The sequence below is a fragment of the Chiloscyllium plagiosum genome, unplaced genomic scaffold (genome assembly GCF_037043375.1).
Source record: "Chiloscyllium plagiosum isolate Xiang-an unplaced genomic scaffold, Cpla_swu_hap1 HiC_scaffold_10, whole genome shotgun sequence".
In the NCBI taxonomy this organism is placed as follows: domain Eukaryota; kingdom Metazoa; phylum Chordata; class Chondrichthyes; order Orectolobiformes; family Hemiscylliidae; genus Chiloscyllium; species Chiloscyllium plagiosum.
In genome coordinates this window covers 116,669,457-116,687,526 of record NW_028270148.1, presented here as the reverse complement: position 1 = coordinate 116,687,526, position 18,070 = coordinate 116,669,457, and the positions used below count along the sequence as shown (strand labels likewise).

The following is an 18,070-nucleotide window of genomic DNA, read 5'->3' as shown; positions in this document are numbered from 1 at the left end:
ATGAGGCCTTTTTAGCCCTCCTGGTATGTCTTTTTTCCTGTTCTCAGTTAAATCAGCATTGCTGCCAGAGATGTTGTCATATCAATAACCAACTTAAAACCTTGTGCAAGACACTCCTTGGAGTGTCCCTCAAGGTCACTCATTAATGCTTGTTGGAGATTAAGTTTTTCAGATGCAGGGAAAAAGGAATTTGCCTGGACACTGCACCTTTCCTGAATAAAGCAGATCACAGGTAACAATGGCTCCTGAGTATATTTGCCACAGCAACATCATGACCAAGCACAGCCAACTCGTCAACAAATCAGCCACCACCACACCCCTTTCCTCATTAAGGGTATATTGTTGTTCCCTTTGAAGTGGGGTATTCTTGCTTCTGTCCTGATAAGTACATGACCAAACACCTCTGCAGCATGTCTCTTTCCTCAGCAAGATCTAAAAGGGAGTTGTCTGACAGGCAGATAAGTAATGATCATAAGCTCATTTGAAATCTATGCTGTTGTTTAAATCTAACTCATAACACATTGAATATTAATATTCTAATTTTCTAGAGGTTAACATTCAATCCTTTGGAAGCACCACCCATTGCTTGCGGTCAACATGCTTCTATTGATCTGATTGAACCCAGAAAGACAAGTTTCTAGGTTTGATCTCGACTCTCTGTTGAGCTCAGAGAGGTGAGCTAAGTATGCTCTAATCACTTGAACCATCCTGGGGGGCAGAGCTCAGCCTGAACTCTCACTCCATTTGTTAACTCGTGAGCCTTCCTTGAAAATAACTTGTGCAAACTCTCAAATGTGAAGCAGTAATAGGGGGTACCTTCATATTCAATGCAATGAGCCCAATTTCAAAGATGTCTTTGTTCCCTACTCTGTGACAAATGTCCTGAATCACAGACTGACAAGCATCTCCAGGAGAAAGGCCCTGAAAAGATAGATAAACATTCATAGCCACATTGTGTAATGTTGCTAAAAATTCCTGAAAACAATAATGCTGAAGGTTTCAAATAAACAAATCATGCAAAACATTAACTGTTTGATAATATTTCACACATTAAAATTTATGACTGGGTCAGCAAAATATTAAACACAAAGAATACATGATATGCTCAGTAAAAATGAGCACCAGGCTTGGACAAAAATGTTCACTTGGAGAAACACACAAAACAAAATTATATGAACAGTTAACATTAAGCACCAGAACACACGAGCAAAACTTCAGAATTTAACTGCCTCAGGGTTGGACAGCAGACCTCAGTCGTGAATGATCCTGGGGTGTGCAGACTGCCTGTAGAACCTCTACTTCAATGTTATGGCGGTAGACTGCGGAAAGTAGGAGAAGTTTTCTTCTGTTTTAAATTCCAGGATCGAGTACTGAAGGGCAAACCTCTCTGAGAAAAACACAGGGTGTGGGGGCTGTTATTCCTACCCACTACTCCATGGTGCTTTGAAGAATGTTACACTCCTCTGTCCCTGCTCTCGCCCATTCCAGCTAACACTCGCGTTGCCTCTGTGACACCAACTCCACTGACGTGATGATCCTCTCGAACCAGGGGGTCATATCTGCTGCCAGTATTTGGCAGAACACCCATAACACAATGAGATGCCTTATATACAGCCTTTGTACATCACAGTTAGCAGACTGGTTGTCTGATTCTGATACCAGTGAAGGGCTGATGAAGGGTTTATGTGCGAAACGTCAATTCTCCTGCTCCTCCGATGTTGCCTGACCTGCTGTGATTCCCCAGCACCACACTCTCGACTCTGATCTCCAGCATCTGCAGTCCTCACTTTCTCCCCTGATTCTGATACCAACTATCCCTCCCTACCTCCATTCCCCACCTCTCTTCCTTCCTCTTGAGGATGGAGTTGATTAAATCAGATTAGATTAGATTAATTACAGTGTGGAAACAGGCGTTTGGCCCAACAAATCCACACTGACCCTCCGAACAGCAACCCACCCAGATCCATTCCCCTACGTTTACCCCTTCACCTAACACTACGGGCAATTTAGCATGGCAAATTCACCTGACCGGCACATCTTTGGACTGTGGGAGGAAACCGGAGCACCCGAAGGAAACCAACGCAGACACGGGGAGAATGTGCAAACTCCACACAGGCAGTCGCCCGAGGCTGGAATCGAACCTGGGTCCCTGGCGCTGTGAGGCAATGATGCTAACCACCGAGTCACCGAGTTGGGGGTAATATTCAGCCCAAAGTTTCTTATGGTGAACAGATGTTATGCTGGCTTTCCTGAAGATTGTGACATTCTTCAGACTGCGCAATTAAGTGACTCACTTCTTTTCCTGCCAATCATTCAATGAAACCGCACTCACATCAAACTTTCAAATATATGTCTGAACACAATACCTGCTTCATCAGTTGAACAACATGGAAACTCGGGCAGAAACACATGATTTTATCTCCATCACCAGTGGCTCCAATTTAAAGAAAAAAAGAAATATTGTTGAAAGATATTTGAATATTATGTCTATCAATTTGAAATTGAATTTTTAACATATCCACATGATCACATTGCAATTGAAAGATGAGGCAATGGATGAAGTAACATGATGGATACCCTGAACCTGCTATTTGTTTTTATTTATTTCCAATTGGAGCAAAACATTTCCTTCAGGAGATAATGCCAAAGGAGGCTAGCATTAGCCAAGACGAAAGACCCTGTGCTCCCTATCATCATGTGAAGAAAAAGTAGGTTTAGGGTTCAGTGCAGGACTGAGGGAGACCTGCACTGTCAAAGTTACTCTCTTTTGGGTAAGATGTTAACGCAAAGCTCTGCTGCAATGTGCAAGCAGGTAGGAAATAACTTGTGTCTAATGAACAGTTCTTTTGTGCTCAATCAATAATACAGTCAGTTTAAAAGGTCATTCACCTCCTTTGCGTTTGGGCGAACTTGCTCGGTTTAAACTGGTTGCTGATTTTGACCATATCATAATAGTGACTGTGATTCAAAGCTAATGCACTGGATGGAAAGGATTGTGGATATGGAGGGGGACATAGTAAAAGGATGAAGACTTTTTTTTAAACAATGTCACCATGGAAAGTATCAAATAGAAGTCAAGCATTTTGTAATATGCAGAGACAGAAAAGTGAAGGGCCATCCTTTACTCCAAAACTCTCATACCACTGAGCCAATTACAGAGTGACACTGAAACAGACTGGAAGCAAATTTCTTGGGATGTTTCTTGCCTCACAAAGATGTTGACTATGGGAAAATTGTAATGGGGAAAGTGAGAAAAATAATTTAGGAATGATGAAGGACTCCTGCCAGAATCAGTATCAAATGAGGAGATAGTCGTTTAGTAATAATTGGTAATCCAGGCTATTCCACTGGAAGTGCAGGTTTAAATCCTACCAAGAGACCCAGTGGAAGTTGAAACTAACTAATAAGATCAGTGATGATGACCACAACACTAACATAAATCGTCATAAAATCCACTTGGTTCACTCATGTCCTTTAGGGAAAGAAATCTCTTGTCCTTACTTGGTCTGGCTGACATGTAAATCGAGACCCACGGCAATGTGGTCAAATATCCTTGCAAGATACACAGCTCAAGGGCAATTGGGGATCAGCAACCAAAGTTGGCCTCGCAAAAACCTGAGCAATCACTGAAATTAAAATGAACATGAAGACCACCACATCTGCTTTAAAATCTTTCCATGCCGAGACTGTTTCTGTGCAAATGGTTTTGGAGATCTGAATTACTCTTAAACAACTGGAAGACAGACATTCCTTATCCTAAATAATAATATTCCCAAGGATGAAACACAGATTTTAAGGAAGGATAGCTGCATAATTATCAAAACTACCAACAAATATTTCTTCTATCAAGTGCTACATATTCAACCACTTAATTAAATATTACAGTATAATAAAGCCAAACTAAAATATAAACCATTAACGAGGTGTCTGCTCAGGTTTTGCAACTTTATTCTTCCATGAGATGTACGCATCACTGCCGAGACCAACTTTGGTTGCCTATCCCTAATTGCCCTTGAGCTGTGTATCTTGTGAGGATATTTGACCACATTGCTGTGGGTCTCGCTTTACATGTAGGCCAGACCAAGTAAGGACAAGAGATTTCCTTCTATAATAGACATGAGTGAACCAAGTGGGTTTTATGACGACTTGTTAGTTTTGTGGTCACCATCATTGATTTTATTAGTTAGAACAGTGGAACTGTATAACTCTCTTTACCAATCAAGAAGCTAATGTGAACGACAGCAGCCTACATTGCATAATTACATTTTCTCTCTTGTAACACAAACCTGTTGCATGTTAGTGTTTTGTTATTAAGAAAAACTTAACCATTTCAATTTTTTCTATAAGATAACAGCTTCTTTCTGCTGCCCCAAAGTCAGCAGTTTATTCTTGTCTATTATACATTGTATTGTGAATGTTTTCTATGTTTATCTAAGTATTGCTTAAAAGGGATGATTTTTGATGCATTGTCAATGACCAAAGATGAAGCATGCCACTTATTTTCGAGCACGTACCTGCAGCAGCTCCTGCCTAGAGACAGTAACAGTTGTCACAGGCTGATTGTGGTTCAATTATCTTAAAAATAAAAGCAAACCAGGAAAAGAAAACAATCATTTCAGAAATTTTGTAATTTATAGGTTCCCAATTTAATTTTGATTCTATTTATGATCCTTCAACCAGTTTTTCCCCAGTCAAAATGGGAAGCGAGTACTGTCGTTCTAGATTAAGGCTTGCTCTGCAAACGTCATGTTAATAGTCACTAAAGGATGCTCATAAAATGTCCAACTTGTCATCTCTCACAGAGAGCCTTAATTGCCCAAGGGAATGAACCATATGATATTGTTACAGGCCCCGATTAGCGGTCTGGACATGCAAGGTCAAATCACACCACGAGGAGTCAGAGAAATTTACTTTCAACCAAACACTTGGGATTAAAGAGACGGTCATGAAGCCTCCAAGTTCTTCTCAGGAGGGAAACCTGCTTTCTTTACCCAGTCTTGTCAATATGTGACTCTAGACCCACAGCAACTATGTTGACTTAACTGCTCTGAATGGCTGCATCAAAAATTGCTCTGGACAAGTCAAATGGATTAGCTGGACAAAGCATGCAGTAATAACCTAGGCACTGACTAGTATAATGGCACACCTTGTTCAGTTGGACATGTAAAAGTAATATATCACCAGTTTTGATGGGTCAAATTCCTGTAACTCCCTCCATTTGATGGTGCAGCTGCACTGACACCACTTGGACTACAGTGCTTCAGGCAGCAGATCAACATTGGGGATGGACAAACAATACTAGTCTTACCAACAATGCCCACATCCCATGAACGAGTCTTAAAAAAAAGGTCAATACAACTGTATCAAATTTATGCTGGCTTGGTTTTAATCTATTGATTTGGGAAGTGTGACCAGGTACCTGTTTGAATACTATGATGCTAGATCATGAGAACAAAAAGCCAAATACCGTGGACACTGGAAATCAGTAAAGAAATACCAAGTGCTGGGAAGGCTGTGCAGGTTTAGTAACGTGTGTGGTTACAGAAGGTCAGAGTCCTGAAGTCTCAACTTGGTTTTTCTCCCCAAGATGTTGCCTGAACTGCTCAGTGTATCCAGCATTTTCTGTTTTGATAGCATTTGGCAACACTGCATCAGAAAAGGATTATGGCACTGTTGCTTTCAAATTCAGTTAGGATGACATTGTCAACTTATCAACATTAACATAAATGAAAAGACTTTTCTCACTTGGCACATTCAAATCATGGAAGGTACTTGCCCGATTGTCTGCATATAGACCACATCCAGGCAAAGGTGAATCACCAACACGCCCAGGGTCTTTGAATGGAGCTCCAGATGTTGATACACCTTAACAGTTCAAAGCAAAACCATTGAAAGCAGGTTTGTAAATTAAAAGTAATTTCTGGATCAGACTAAAGATAGACCATAATTTCTTGCTACTTCAGAATCATACATACCTACAGTTATATTCTCCATCTCATCCAAGACAATCAGACCTAATAACAAACATAAGCAAACATTATACCGAACAAATGGCTTTGAGACATATTAGTCTTGGAGTCCATTATATTCGAACTAATTCCTGCAATTGTAACATTTCTTTTAAACATACATTAAATTGTTAAAGATGGTATTCTCCTAGTTTTAGAGATCTGCTTTTCCCCATATTGAATTTCATGTGCCACAACTTGATTCATTTTAAATATTGACTCTTGGTGGCTTTTTGGAGAAGATAGCAGCAGTGGTACAATGAGTAATCTAATGAATAATGCCAGATATTAATACCAGAATATTGCTCTGTGAACATTGACTCAAATCCCACAGCAGTTGATGGATTTTAAATTCAATTAATTGATGTAAAGGGTGTGCAGAAGCAAAGAAACCGGGGTTCCCAACTGGTCCAAAAGTGCGCCATAAGATGGCTAAACAGGTTCATTAAAAATAACGACAAGACTTTCTGCTTCATACATCAGGACATAGAGTATAAGAACAAGTAGCGTGGAGCATTTAAAAGTCAGCGGTTAGACTTTGGCTGCAGTGGTGTGTACAGTCCTGAATGCAACACTGTATAAAGGATGTGAATGCATTCATGTGAATAAGAGGTAATGAGAATGACTCCAGGGATGAGATAGTTCAGTGGTGAGGTAAGATTGGAGGGGTTGGGACTATATTTCCTTGGAGAAGGCTAAGGGGAGACTTAATACAAATTTTCAAAATCACGAGGGACCTGGACAGAGTAGATGGGGAGAATCTACTCCCACTTGTAAATGGACCGAGATCCAGAGGGCACAGTCTAAAAGTGCTTTGCAGAAGAAACAAATGTGTTGGGAGAAAGAAACAGTGAATAGCTAGGATATGAAATGTAGTGCCCAGGAAGGTTCAATTCAGGTATTCAAGAGGACATTGAATGATTATTTAAACAGAAACAAATGTTGAGGGTTATGGGGCAAAGGCAGGAGAGTGACACTAGTTTAAAACATTCAGACAGGCAGTGCAGACATGAATGGCCTCCTTTGGCACTATGACAATCTGTGAAGATGTAATGGAATAGAGAGATAGCACAGGAAAATAGTTAGCTGAGATCTAATGGAGTGGTGATGCAGAAGAGATTGGTCTACTCCCAGTTCCTGCTCAGAGGTTCATCAGCCTCCATTTTTGGACAGGCACCCAATGACATACACCCTTACTCTTTTTTTTTCGTGTGACCTAAGAATTTGGCAGTTGACATGTGAGAGTTACTGAATCTGTGCCATTCAGATGGACCAACATCAATCCCTGGGACAGTCCATATAACATATACAACTAGCCTGACCACATCTTCCTAAATAATTCCACTATTCGCTCTCATACAGCCAATTCCTCACCCACTTCCATGTTTAGTTTGTAGCATCCAGACCATGAGGCTGCAAACGTCTTTTCAAGTAGAAGTTCATCGAGGAGCTTCCAAAACTCTGTATATACTAGATGAGTGGTCTTTCTAATGATACTGGTGTCAGCACCAGGGTGGGATCATTGGCTCTGTGCCCAATGCTGCGGCAGCAACATATCTTTTCTGATCTTTCAGGGACTGTTAAAGCCAACACATGCCAACAAGCTTGCAGGCTTCAACATCTTAACCCTACCTGTGCAGCAGCGCTTGGTCTCCAGTTGCCTCAGATACCCTTGTCATTGAGCCAAAGAGATGTACAGCATGGAAACAGGCAGTTTGGTCCACCTCGATCACGCCAACCAGATATCCTCAACTGATCTAGTCCCACCTGCCAGCACTTGGCACATATCGTTCTAAACCCTTCCTATTCATGACCCATACAGATGCCTTTTAAATGTTGTAATTGTACCAGCCTCCACCACTTCCTCTGGCAGTTCATTCCATACATGCACCACCCTCTGGGGGGAATGTTCCCCCTTGGGTCTCTTTTAAATCTTTCCTCTCTCATCTTAAACCTGCGCCCTCTAGATCTGGGCCCTCCCACCCCAGAGAAAATACCTTGTCTATTTATCCGATCCATGACCTTCTTGAGTTTTAAACCTCGATAAGGTCACCCCTCAGCTTCCAATGCTCCAGGGAAAACAGCCCCAGCCTATTCAACCTCCTCCTATAGCACAAATCCTCCAAACCTGACAACATCCTTGTAAATCTTTTTTGAACCCTTGCAAGTTTCACAACATCCTTCCTGTAGCAGGGAGACCAGAACTGCACACAATATTCCAAAAGTGGCCTAACCAATGTCCTGTACAGCTACAACATGGGCACCAATGAGACCAATGCGTCATCACAATTAGATAAGCACCATCAACAGGTCCACATAGAGGTCAAGACCAGACAGCAGATGAATGTTAAAAACCAAAGCATTCCACACCCTCCTCAAACCCAACTTGCCCCTCCTGCAACAGTAGCAACAGGGTACTGTTTAGTCAAATAAGGATCCACAATGAAAGTCATTCTTAGTCCCAAGGGATTGCCTAGGAGAAGTTGGTTTTCAATATCCCACTTTAGTATATTCTTGAAATAAATCAAAGTTGGGAAGGCAGGATCTGCAACCTTCAAAACATTGACCAGTCTAGTGTAACTTTGCTTTAACATTGGTCAGTTGTTGGACCCTTAGCATCACGCCGTGTTTTAATGTCATTTTTAGTCAACGTAATGTTGGGATTCCATGCTATTCTTCAGTGGCTTAAACTGCTCCTTGACCCTTGATCCCAATGGTGACCTTCTGACTTGTGGCTGCTTTCAGAGCTTGACTCATGGACTTGCCCCTCACCAACACACTGGCATGCTGACACTGGTGCTGCCTGACTCGGATTGTTGTACTTGTCTGGAACTGCATTCCCATTCAAAATACGGATAATGACTCACACTGGAACTCTGGGGTTTGTGAAAATGCCAAGCTGGGGTTGGCATAACCCATGTGTTTTTTGTTTAAATGGTCCTGCATCCTCCTCTACAACTTAAGATTCACAGCTATGTAATATGTGCCCTGGGTCACCAATGCGGATTCAGAAGGAGTGCTTAGTCTAAAAGGTAGAGAGGCTGCAAAACAGAGTATCAACAGCAGGAAGATGCTTTTGGAAGTGGGGGAGTATTTGAACCAGTGGGTTGGAAAGAAGAAAGGCCCACAGTGACCAGGAAGGTCAAAGACTGGGATGCAGGTGAAGAGACTCAGCTGTTCGAAGGAAATACTATACAAAATTAAAAGGTGAACAAACATTAAATTGTTTTCAAGCTATTTCATTTACCAAAGTGAAAAGTTTACAATAAAAAGCCCTTCAATTTTTAAAGGTAGAACATTAGAATTTCTGGTTTTTGAATGTGTGAAGTCCTTCAGAACCCAACCATAGCTTTTACATTTGATTTAATGGGAAAATGTGCTCATTTAGAGCTGTTCCACTTTAAATTGCAATTTTCAGGAAGTTAAAGTGTGGACTTAATGTACTAGGTTAATTTCATATAGATATTCCTCAAATTCATCCCCATTTATTTTTCCCACTACCTGGAAAAGGACGGGGTCTGTAATTGTCACAGGACTTAAGAGCAGGAGTAGGTCATTTGGCCTTTTGAACTTGCTGCAACATTGGGTTCTTGTCCCAATTCCACTTCCCAGTCCAATACCCTTGGTTTCCTTTCTGGTCATAAAATTGAACGCAACCTTGAAGAAATTCAATTACCTAGCTGCCACTGCTTCTGGGGAAGATAACTTCTCAAATGAGACTTTAGAACAATCAATGACAATTCCACAGTTACCATGAATGAAATGAGATTTCAACTACAATGTTGTTTTTATTAATTAGCAAAGTATTCCAAAAAATGAATCAGAATTCCACCAGCTTGTTGTGGGATTTGAACCCATTTCCTCAGATAATTATCCTAGTCTTGAGGATTATGAACACCAGTACAATTGCCACTATATTGCCATCTCTACCAGGTCAGGAAGTGAGATCTGCATGGCTTCACACAATCAGTCTGAGGCTCAACTTGCCAAATTAATGTATTTTCACATTTCATTATAACTGAACCAACTATCCAGGCTTGTTATACTGGTACTTAATTTCAACTCAGCCAAATTGGCTTGGGTTCCAGATTATTCATCATCTTTCAATGATCGTACTAACTCTACCAAAAGGTATATAACTGCTTGCATTGTCTATCTGTCAGAACCATTATTGTGGATATTTGGGATCAATTGCAGTTTATGGCAACATGAAGACATTTTGACTAGTTGCACTATTGAAGGTTTATTGAAGAATCCCTTCTGCTCCAGATAGCTTTTGGTTTAGTTGTAATGCTTTAAGTTTTAATCAGAATGAGAAAGTTTAAAACATGGCTCTAGCAAAATGAACAATACCTATTTGATTACATTGATTTAACTAGCAAGATTGACTGCAGGTTGTAATGATACTCTAGAATTATATAATGTAATAAGGAAATAGCTTCCATTTTGGTATTGTTATAAAGCAGAGGCTGACCTCCCCCCTCTGAGAACCGAAAACCAATACACTCAAAGAGGAGTCCCCTACGCTATAATCTGTAGAGAGAGTGAAAAATGCTTAACCTGCTACTCACCAAATTCTAGTTGTTAAATGAAGTACATCCCTGACACTCACTTTAAAATCAACAAGTACCAATTTATTTATCTAGCTCTAACAGTGAGCAAATTAACTAAACTATTAACAAACCAAATAAATCCCTTCCAACTATTCCTGAGTAAAACAAGATTTTAATGGTATGCTGTTCCAATAAATACAAGACCCACTCATATCACAAAAACAGAAGCCGAATTTAGTCCCTCAAAATTATAGCCAGGTCACGTGCCTTCCAGAATGTTATGCGCCTTCTCTGTCGATTCATCTGTCAGGAATGTCTTCTCTCTCATTGGTACTGTTGTTATTTAGATGGTGCTTTCTCTAATACATAGATGACTGAGAGCCAGCGATTTTCTCTGAGAGCTGAGGGCTGTTAGCTCTAGCGGATGGCTGTTAGCTCTCTGTCTTTTTTCAACTACCCCCTTCTTTTATACCCTTGATGACATATTAATATTTCTTAGAATAGGATCGGTTCTATGTTGCCAAAATCATAAGATTTAATAGGGTTTTGGTATCTAAGGGCCTGGTTCAAATTGATTGGTTAAATTCAAAAGGCTGTTGTCTTTGTTAAAAAAAAAGATTGGCCTGATAACTTTACGGCCTTTCAATACAAATGTTTCAATTCAGGTCCTCTCCTTACTCATAAACTTTGCAGTGGTTTGTCATAGATGTCCATTTTAAATCTCTAAGTCCTGAAAAAGCACCATCTTTAAAAAGGACCATGCAATGCTCCCCTCCCCTAGCATTTTATAAACACCAAATTTTAACTGCCTTCTTCCCAATTTACAATTACTCGATCTAACTTCGCAACAGTACGCAAGACATTTCTTACCTAAAGTGTCATGATTTTTGGGAGGGCTCTTGCGACTCTGCAAAAATTCCTGAACAAATTGAAACTATTTTTTAAAAAAATTCATCAAAAATGAAACAAAGAGAAAAATCTTAAGCAAAGTATTTGCACAACTAAGGACTTCATGTGAAAATTATGTACTTGGAAAAATTCCTGGAAGCCTATGTGTTTTCTCATTTCCCTTCTGAACCCACCTTGCAATGCTATTAAAGTAAAACATTTGACAAGCATATATAATTTCATACATTTATAACCTATAAATGAAGCGGCATCATAATTTAGTGATGTGTGAATCCAGAATATGCCATAAATTTTAATAAGTCTCCAAACCTATAAATATAAGACGATAATCCTTTACATAAGAACAAGAAATAGGACCAGAAGTAGTCTATTCATCCCCTCAAGCCAGCTATGCCAGTCAATAAGATCACCTTGATGTGCCACAGGTCTCACTTCCTCTTTCATGCCAGCTCATCAAAGCTTTTTGAAGTATTGTGGACTTGAGGGCTATCTACCTCCACTTTAAATACTTACTGCCATCCAGCTTCCACAACTTGCTGGGGTAGAGAATTCCAGACATTCACTGCCCTCAGAAGAAATTCCTCTGTATCACAGCTTTAAATGAGTGTTGCCATGTTCTGTAACTAATTCCTCTAGTTTGAGATTTCCCCACTGCTAAAAACATCTTCCCCACACTATCTTGTTAAATTCTATCAGAATCGGGTATTTTACTAAAAGAATGATTGCTCCTCATTCTCTAAACTCAAATGATTAAAGAGCTAAATAGTTTAACTATTCTTGATAAACCAAGCCCTCCAATCTAGGAATCAACCCAGTGAAACTCTTGAACTGCCTCCAGTGCCTACAGATCTGTTCTTAAATACAGGGATCAAAACTGCACCCAGTACTCCAAGTGCAGTCTCACCATCATCCTGCATTGCGGTGACAGGACATTGCTACTTTGGAATTCCAACCCCTTGCAATGAAGGCCAAAATTCCATTTGCCTTCTTAATCACTTGCAGCACCTGCATGCCAGCTGTTTGTGTTTCATGTATAAGAACTCCAAGATCTATTTGCACTGTATTTTTTTGGGAGTGTCTCTTGATTGAAATAGTAGCTTGCCTTATGATTGTTGAGAGTGTGGTGCTGGAAAAGCACAGCAGGTCAGGCAGCATCCAAGGAGCAGGAGAATCGACGTTTCGGGCTGGACCCCTTCATCAGGAATGAGGCTGGGAGCCTCGGGGTTGAGAGATAAATGGGAGGGGGTGGGGCTGGGGAGAAGGTAGCTGAGAGTGCAATAGGTGGATGGAGGTGGGGGTTAAGGTGATAGGTCGGCGGGGAGGGTGGAGCAGATAGGTGGGAAGGAAGATTGACAGGTGAGACAGGTCATGAGGGCGGTGCTGAGCTGGAAGGTTGGAACTGGGGTAAGGTGGGGGGAGGGGGAATGAGAAAACTGGTGAAGTTCACATTGATGCCCTGGGGTTGAAGGGTCCTGAGGTGGAAGATGAGGTGTACTTCCTCCAGGCACCGGGTGGTGAGGGAGTGGTGGTGGAGGAGGCCCAGGACCTTCATGTCCTCAGCAGAGTGGGAGGGAGAGTTGAAACGTTCGGCCACGGTACAGTGAGATTGATTGGTGCGGGTGTCCTGAAGATGTTCTCTAAAGCACTCTGGAAGAAGGCTTCCAGTTCAACCCCAGGTCATCAATGTGCCTTCAACCCCAAGGCATCAATGTGGCCACTCCTTCACCACCCGAAGAACGCCTTATCTTCCGCCCCGGGCAGAGTGAGGGTCAGAGGCAAGAGCAAAAGTGATTTTCAGAGCCTCTTAATCACCAAGTATTCTTCCAACTGCCTCCAGGTTGGGTCAATTGGAGGACCCCTCAACACAGTAGGTTCATAGCCATGGCTTCCCAAGCGAGGAATAAATCAATAAATCCAATCAAATCTTTGCCATCAACCAGCAAGGTAGGTGGTTGGAGAAAGAGGTGAGTTGAGGTTCTTAAGTGTCTATCAATTGATCACTTAAGGACTTGAATTGCTGACAAGACAAGAATTTTGCCCATGGACCTTTGCTGTCCAGCAGTGAAAAGGAAATATGCTTCATTCTCGGGTCCACTCATTCAACTGTTTTCCCTTCTCGCATTCTCTCCTTTTGCTCCCTTTTTCAGGTCCCTATTTGGTTTGAAGGATAACCGAGTTTAAACCTGTTCTTATGAGGCTCTGAGTGTACTTTCAAGAAAAAAAAAGATGTTTATTGCACAATAAAAAACTGTATCCCATTAGAAAATAACGATTGAAACAATTTCAGCACGACATCAGAAAAAAAATTTGTCTTTTTCATCTCAGCAATAATCTTACTGACATTCAAATTTCAGTAAAGATCCATTCCTATCTCCTGGCAAAGGTTTCTGGCTCAGCTGCAATTACTTCCTTTTGGAAAATTGCTGCACATACACTCAATGCTATCTTCTTGAAAGAATGTTTCTCCCTCTGACTGTGAAAACAAACTCCTGACTCAGACTATGACTTAGCATGGGATCCTTAAAACCAAGTCTCCAACAGCTTTGTAGGATGACTCTTAAGGAACACTCCCACAGCCTCCTGTTTCTGGAGCTTTCTTCTCACTGACTTGTGAGCATCTCAGGACGATTCCCAGCCATGACTGCTTTGAGATTGTGAAGACCAGCATCTCTGCTGTTATGGGCCTCTGTCCACTGCATGAACCTTGTCTGGATCCTGCTCCCTCTCTGACAGTTAGAGAATTCATCAACAAACATCTCAACAATGCCCTCCTGAGGTAGCTTGCTCGTCACTTAGCAGTAATCACAACTGTTATTATTATGTTGTTATCTACATAGTCACAGATACGTACAGCACGGAAACAAACCCTTTGGTCCAACTCATCCATGCCGACCAGATATCCCAACCTAATCTAGTCCCATTTGCCAGCACTTGGCCCACATCCCTCTAAACACTTCCTATTCAGATACTCATCCAGATGCATTTTAAATATAAGACCATAAGACATAGGAGTGGAAGTAAGGCCATTCAATCATGGCTGATGCACATTTCAGCTCCACTTACCAGCGTTCTCCCCGTAGCCCTTAATTCCTCGAGACAACAAGAATCTATCAATCTTGGCCTTGAAGACATTTAGCGTCCCGGCTTCCACTGCACTCCGTGGCAATGAATTCCACAGGCCCACCACTCTCTGGCTGAAGAAATGTCTCCGCATTTCTGTTCTGAAATGACCCCCTCTAATTCTAAGGCTGTGTCCACGGGTCCCCCACGGGTATTATTTTGTACGTCTCTATTAAGTCTCCCCTTAATCTTCTAAACTCCAACGAATACAATCCCAGTATCCTCAGCCGTTCCTCATATGTTAGACCTGTCATTCCAGGGATCATCCGTGTGAATCTCCGCTGGACACGTTCCAGTGCCAGTATGTCCTTCCTGAGGTGTGGGGACCAAAACTGGACACAGTACTCCAAAAGGGGCCTAACCAGAGCTTTATAAAGTCTTACTAGTACATCTCTGCTTTTATATTCCAACCCTCTTGAGATAAGAGACAACATTGCATTTGCTTTCTTAATCACGGACTCAACCTGCATGTTTACCTTTAGAGAATCCTCGACTAGCACTCCCAGATCCCTTTGTGCTTTGGCTTTATTAATTTTCTCACCATTTAGAAAGTAGTCTATGCTTTTATTCTTTTTGCCAAAGTGCAAGACCTCGCACTTGCTCCCGTTAAATTCCATCAGCCATTTCCTGGACCACTCTCCCAACCTGTCTAGATCCTTCTGTAGCCTCCCCACTTCCTCAGTGCTACCTGCCTGTCCACCTAACTTCGTATCATCGGCAAACTTCGCTAGAATGCCCCCAGTTCCCTCATCCAAATCATTAATATATAATGTGAACAGCTGTGGCCCTAGCACCGAACCCTGCGGGACACCGCTCGTCACCGGCTGCCATTCTGAAAAAGAACCTTTTATCCCAACTCTCTGCCTTCTGTTGGACAGCCAATCCTCAATCCATCCCAGCAGCTCACCTCGAACACCATGGGCCCTCACCTTGCTCAGCAGCCTCCCGTGTGGCACCTTATCAAAGGCCTTTTGAAAGTCTAGATAGACCACATCCACTAGGTTTCCCTGGTCTAACCTACTTGTTACCTCTTCAAAGAACTCCAACAGGTTTGTCAGGCATGACCTCCCTTTACTAAATCCATGTTGACTTGTTCTAATCAGACTCTGCTCTTCCAAGAATTTAGAAACCTCATCCTTAATGATGGATTCTAGAATTTTACCAACAACCGAGGTTAAGCTGATTGGCCTATAATTTTCCATCTTTTGCCTTGATCCTTTCTTGAACAAGGGGGTTACAACAGCCATCTTCCAATCATCCGGGACCTTTCCTGACTCCAGTGACTCTTGAAAGATCTCAACCAATGCCTCTGCTATTTCCTCAACCACCTCTCTCAGAACTCTAGGGTGTATCCCATCGGAGCCAGGAGATTTATCAATTTTAAGACTTTTTAACTTTTCTAGCACTCTCTCTTTCATAATGGCAACCATACTCAACTCAGCCCCGTGACACCCTTTAATTTTTGGGATATTACTCATGTCTTCCACTGTGAAAACTGACGCAAAGTACTTGTTAAGTTCTCCTGCTATTTCCTTATCTCCCATCACTAGGCTTCCTGCATCAGTTTGAAGTGGCCCAATGTCTACTTTTGCCTGTCGTTTGTTTCTTATGTACTGAAAGAAACTTTTACTATTATTTCTAATATTACTGGCTAGCCTACCTTCATATTTGATCCTCTCATTTCTTATTACACTCTTTGTTATCCTCTGTTTGCTTTTGTATCCTTCCCAATCTTCTGATTTCCCACTGTTCTTAGCCACTTTATAGGATCTCTCTTTTTCTTTAATACATTTCCTGACTTCCTTTGTCAGCCAAGGTTGTCTAATCCCTCCCCGGTTAATCTTTCTTTTCTTGGGAATGAACCTCTGTACAGTGTCCTCAATTATACCTACAAACTCCTGCCATTTTTGCTCTACTGTCTTCCCGGTTAGCCTCTGCTTCCAGTCTATTTTAGTCAGTTCCTCTCTTATGCCCTCATAATTACCTTTATTCAACTGTAACACCATTACATCCGATTTTGCCTTCTCCCTTTCAAACTCATAATTCTGCCAGCCTCCACCACTTCCTCTGGCAGCTCAAACCATACATGCACCACTCTGTGTGAAAATGTTACCTCTCAGGTCCTTTTTAAATCTTTCCCTTCTCACCTTAAACCTATGCCCTCTAGTTCTGCACTACCCAACCTCCAAGGAAAAGACCTTGTCTATTTATCCTATCCATGCCACTCATGATTCTATAAATTTCTGTAAGGTCATCCCTCAGCCTCTGACGCTCCAGGGAAAACAGCCTCAGCCTATTCAGCCTCTCCTTCGAGCACAAACCCTACAAACTTGGCAACGTCCTTGTAAATCTTTTCTGAACTCTTTCAAGTTTCACAACATCCTTCAAATAGCAAGGAGACCAGAATTGCACGCAATATTCCAAAAGTGGTCTAACCAATGTCCTGTACAGCCGCAACATGAACTCCCACCTCCTGTACTCAATACTCTGACCGATAAAGGAAAGCATACCAAACATCTTCTTCACTATCCTATCTACCTGCAAATCCACTTGCAAGGAACTATGAACCTGTACTCCAAGGTCTCTTTGTTCATCAACACTCCCCATTTACCATTTTTTCAACATGATTTCCTGATGCTGACACAAGCTCAGATTCTTGCAGTAATGAAAACTAAAATGCATTTTTCTTCTACTTTTGAATCCAAATGATTAAATAATAATCAACTTGGATAACACTTTCCCACAGAAAATAAACCAAAAGATATAGGTGAAAGACATTTTCACTTCCCACTATAATTTACTATCTATTTTTGTTTTACTTGTCCAGATTTTATTTGGACGTTGCTACACATTTACATTAAACAAACAAAATCTTCCCAAACAATTATATTAGACAGGTCCCTTTTGATCACACTTGTTTTTCTCCATATTTGTTCTAAATCATTTTCAAATTCTTTTGTTATGGCAGTTAACTCCACCAAACCAATCTCAGCTTTTTAGGAAAGAAAAATGTTTTTGCCAGCATGGATCACAAAGATTTAAATAACAATCTCTATTAAGTCGTTGGGATATATAGAATTCAAAAGTTGCAGAGCCAACAAAGTCAGAGTTCTCTTATTCTATAGCTAAACATTTCTGCTGAGGTGCATTCAACTCTCATGAAAAGGATGTTGCCAGGTTTGTAGGGTTTGTGCCAGAAGGAGAGGCTGAATTGGTTGATCCCCAATCTCATTCATTCTGCTGGAATAAAACTGAATTAGTTGATGTCATGACTTAGCATAATTCAGTGCTATGAAAATTAGTATTTTCATTAACATAGGTCTCAAGCTGTCAAAGACATTTAACACTCTGACAATTCAAATTTCATTTTTCTTTAACAAAGCTAAGCCACTGCAGTGCAGAAATTCAAAACTAATTCTGTTAAAATCCACTGATGCCTATATTCTGCACAATCTATTGCATTATCTTCAACACAGGAAA

General features: G+C 41.2%; 1 protein-coding gene across 4 annotated transcripts in view; it reads right to left on the bottom strand.

Moving 5' to 3' along the window:
• Positions 1-18,070, bottom strand: part of LOC122553125 (uncharacterized) — a 49,307-nt gene that overhangs the window by 6,715 nt on the left and 24,522 nt on the right. Inside the window, exons 4-9 of one of the 4 annotated variants that reach the window (XM_087991690.1) lie at positions 11,432-11,480; positions 5,976-6,014; positions 5,773-5,865; positions 4,515-4,526; positions 2,367-2,434; positions 817-921 (exon numbers count right to left, since the gene is read on the bottom strand). In XM_087991690.1, coding sequence (XP_087847816.1) covers positions 817-921; positions 2,367-2,434; positions 4,515-4,526; positions 5,773-5,865; positions 5,976-6,014; positions 11,432-11,480 — 366 coding nt within the window. The other 3 variants (XM_087991692.1, XM_087991693.1, XM_087991691.1) reach the window with 3 other exon arrangements.